Genomic DNA, 4,236 nt, shown 5'->3' with positions numbered 1-4,236 from the left:
TGTGTCTATAGTGTTAGAATTAAGTTAAAACTAAACTAATTAGATTTAGAAAGTTGTTAAGTTGTTTGGTAAGTTAAACTTGTTACTATAGTATAAGAAATTAAGTTAAAAATAAACTAGTTAGACTTAGAAAGTTGTTAAGTTGGTTAATAAGTTAAATTTGTGACTATAGTGTTAGAATTAAGTTAAAACTAAACTAATTAGACTTAGAAATTTGTTAAGTTGGTTAATAAGTTAAATTCATTTGCACAAGGCTCGTTAACCAATCCCTACTAGTATTGTTACAATTTGGTTTCAGTAAATTATTACATAATGTAATGCTTGACAAATTTAATTTATGATTCTTATGAAGATGGATCGTAGTTGGATGTATAATATGGCTAATTTTGGTCGAATGGGGCTAAGACTTGAATTTGTAGAAGGTGTCACTGATTTTGTGGAGTATGCAAAGACATTAGATCATTTTCAACGAGTGGTATGATTAAGTGTCCTTGTAATAAATGTCACTGTTTGAATTATGAAAAACCAGATGTTGTTGAGCTTCATATCTATCGAAATGGGTTTAAAAAAGAATACACTGTGTGGACTAGTCATGGAGAAATTGATAATAACTTTGATGTATTCCAACATTATGTTCCTGGTGAAAGTAGTAGCAATGTGAATTCTAATGCACAAAATTATAGAATTGATGACATGGTTCAAGATGCTTTTGGTGTGCATTCTGATTTTGATTTTGCTAATCAAGGTGAAGAAGCTCCTAATGTTGAATGTAAAATTTTCTTTGAACAATTGGAAGCTGCTAGTCGGCCTTTATATGAGGGGAGCCCACACTCACAGTTGTCTATTGCGGTTAGATTATTAAGTATCAAATCAGATTGGAATGTTCCTCAAGGGGCAATGGACTCGATGATTGACCTTATTCATGATTTAGTTGACCCAGATCTAGAGATACCTGATAATTTCTATAAGGCAAAGAGGTTGGTATCAAAGTTAGGAATGTCATCGATGAGAATTCATTGTTGTGAAAATGGTTGCATGTTATACTATAAGGATGATATTGATCTAGAATCGTGTAAGTTTTGTGAAAAATGTCATTATAAGCAGACAGCTAGTGGGAAGAAAGTTCCTATTAAGGTGATGCATTACTTACCTCTTATACCAAGGTTAAAGAGGTTGTATGCGTCAATAGATCTGCTCCTCATATGAGATGGCACCATGAACATAGAAAACCACCTGGAGTTATGTGTCATCCATCCGATGGAGAGGCTTAGAAGCATTTTGATAGAACATATCCACAATTTGCAGCTGAACCACGTAACATTAGATTGAGTTTATGTTCAGATGGATTCACGCCACATTCTGTTTCTGCTGCACCATATTCTTGTTGGCCTGTATTTGTAACACCATATAATCTTCCACCTGAGATGTGTATGACCAGTCCATATTTGTCTCTCATATCTTCAATATCTAACCTTCTTTGACTTGAATGTTTTTGTTACTAATTAGATGACAGGTAAATGTAAGAATAAAGATATTGATAATGGTCCCAAAAAGAAAAAAATAAAGAAGGAATGGTTAGTAGACAACAAACAGGTATACATATAAGATCAGACAACACAACATCTCTCCCACCAAAAGACACTCTGCCACATTGCTATTCTAGGCCGACCGTGCCTCCACATATTAATCCTCCTTAGACCTATATGCATTCACCACTGGAATATACTCAGCCGCCCCCTCAGGTACCTTTGATGATGCCTACATCAGGGAATGCTACCCCACATGGATACAGTGTTTTGCCTCCAGAGGATAATCGACCAACGTCTAGTATCTCTCGCACTAATACTCACAACCCTGCAGACTCACAACCATCATCATCATCTGCTTCACAACTTATGATGTCGAGTCTTCGCATTCAAGGTAATAGTTCTGAGCCTAACACTCCTACCACAAATCAGTCAGATACACCTGGTCATGACAATACACAAGTTGGCATGAGGGACATGCATAATAGACTTGTCATCGAGCCTGAAGGCTATACGTAAGTTTTTTTTTAAAAAATATGGTATGTTTATTATTATATGATTTAATTGTCTTTGTTTTAACTTATAACTGTTAAAACTTTGTATTACAGTTTCAATCCAGATGATGCTGTGGGGATCATTTCTCAGGCAATCAAAGAACTCTATAAAGATTCTTATCCTACATGGGGCAAGTTCCCTAGCAATCTCAAGAGACAAATATTTTTGGAGTTCAGGGTATGTTCGAATTTATTTGTTTAACACTATTAAAATACTTGTCTTCATTAATACTTATCAAATAAAATAATTTATGCTTTGATTGTAGAAAAAATGTGCTTGGCGTCCGGAACATGAGGCCAAAATTTGTGCAAACTTTCACAAGAAAGCAACGCATACTCTTGCTAGTTTGTTTAATAAAGCTCGTAGAGATAATAACAAACCTAGTTGGGTTCTACCGGAGGATTGGGCAAAATTACTTGTGCATTGGAAATATGATCCAAGATTTATGCAGATGAGTGAGATCGGTAAAAAGGCAAGATCATCTACTAAGGGTGGTTCTCTACACACAAGTGGGGCTCAAAGTCAAGGAAGTGTGAGGAGGAAATTGGTGTGTATCATTTTTCTTTGTGTTTATATATTTTATGTATTAATATTTAATTACTCTTGATTATAACTTTATTATTTTATGTAGGAAAAGGAACTAGGAAGACCGATAACTCAAGCTGAGGCATTTAAGGCAACACACATTAGAAAGAAGAAAAATCCTGAAGATCCAGACGTGTGGGTTGAACCGCGAGCTGAAGTGACCTATGTAAGCCTCTAATTTTAAAAAATAATTACTTATTTTCTAAATTTATATTCTCATATGATAACATTCAAGTTAGAATCGATATCTTCAAGCTTTGGAGGATTTACAACAAAATCTACCGGAAAAAAATCGAGGTATGCCACTTACTCAAGAACAGGATGAGAGAGTTTGGTTAGACTTGACTTGTGGGCCGAGTAGATATGGGTATGCATATGGAATGCCGCATAAAACCTTTCGTGAATTTTCTTCTGAGTTTGAAGGCCTAAATAGTTCAAATCATGATAAATCGATGAAGAAAAATTTGGCTATGGAGAAAAAGATTGTTGAGCTATCTAGCCAAGCCGAAGAATCACGGGCTAGGGAAAGGCGGTTGGAATTACAGTTTGCGGGTTTTAAGGCTCAATTCGATGCATTACTTGCTTCAGGAGGGATTCCCCCTTGTTCTGGTGATGTCACTTTCCCTCCTCGACCTCCTCAATCTCAACCTACTCAATATCCAATGTATGGTCAACAAAGAAATATGACACATGAGTCTAGTAGTGATGAAGAAAGTGATAGATAATCTAAACTTCACTAATGTGGTAGTGTGTTTTGCACAAATTTTGGCCTCATGTTCCGTACGCCAAGCACATTTTTTCTACAATCAAAGCATAAATTATTTTATTTGATAAGTATTAATGAAGACAAGTATTTTAATAGTGTTAAACAAATAAATTCGAACATACCCTGAACTCCAAAAATATTTGTCTCTTGAGATTGCTAGGGAACTTGCCCCATGTAGGATAAGCATCTCTATAGAGTTCTTTGATTGCCTGAGAAATGATCCACACAGCATCATCTGGATTGAATCTGTAATACAAAATTTTAACAGTTACAAGTTAAAACAAAGACAATTAAATCATATAATAATAAACATACCATATTTTTCTAAAAAAAACTTATGTATAGCCTTCAGGCTCGATGACAAGTCTATTATGCATGTCCCTCATGCCAACTTGTGTATTGTCATGACCAGGTGTATCTGACTGATTTGTGGTAGGAGTGTTAGGCTCAGAACTATTACCTTGAATGCGAAGACTCGACATCATAAGTTGTGAAGCAGATGATGATGATGGTTGTAAGTCTGCAGGGTTGTGAGTATTAGTGCGAGGGACACTAGACGTTGGTCGATTATCCTCTGGAGGCAAAACACTATATCCATGTGGGGTAGCATTCCCTGATGTGGGCATCATCAAAGGTACCGGAGGGGGCGGCTGAGTATATTCCAGTAGTGGATGCATATAGGTCGAAGGAGGATTAATATGTGGAGGCACGGTCGGCCTAGAATAGCAATGTGGCAGAGTGTCTTTTGGTGGGAGAGATGTTGTGTTGTCTGATCTTATATGTATACCTGTTTGTTGTCTACTA

General features: G+C 36.1%; 1 protein-coding gene across 1 annotated transcript; it reads left to right on the top strand.

Annotated features, from left to right (window-relative positions):
• Positions 1–517: 517 nt before the first annotated feature.
• LOC107022328 lies at positions 518–3,391 on the top strand. The gene is made up of 5 exons (XM_027917940.1): positions 518–538; positions 2,133–2,258; positions 2,347–2,628; positions 2,713–2,832; positions 2,906–3,391. The coding sequence occupies exons 1-5, from the start codon at positions 518–520 to the stop codon at positions 3,389–3,391; spliced, it is 1,035 nt and encodes a 344-aa protein (XP_027773741.1).
• Positions 3,392–4,236: the final 845 nt, after the last annotated feature.

This window comes from Solanum pennellii, chromosome 6, assembly GCF_001406875.1.
Source record: "Solanum pennellii chromosome 6, SPENNV200".
NCBI lineage: Eukaryota > Viridiplantae > Streptophyta > Magnoliopsida > Solanales > Solanaceae > Solanum > Solanum pennellii.
Note: the sequence above shows the minus strand (reverse complement) of the source record. Positions and strands in the feature narration are given on the sequence as shown.

Excerpts from the sequence above, each read along its gene's own strand:
- LOC107022328 (XM_027917940.1), top strand. The coding sequence starts at position 518 with ATGAAAAACCAGATGTTGTTG. Across the intron at positions 539-2,132 it reads TGAAAAACCAGATGTTGTTG|AGTTTCAATCCAGATGATGC; the intron begins AGCTTCATATCT and ends ACTTTGTATTAC. Across the intron at positions 2,259-2,346 it reads AAATATTTTTGGAGTTCAGG|AAAAAATGTGCTTGGCGTCC; the intron begins GTATGTTCGAAT and ends CTTTGATTGTAG.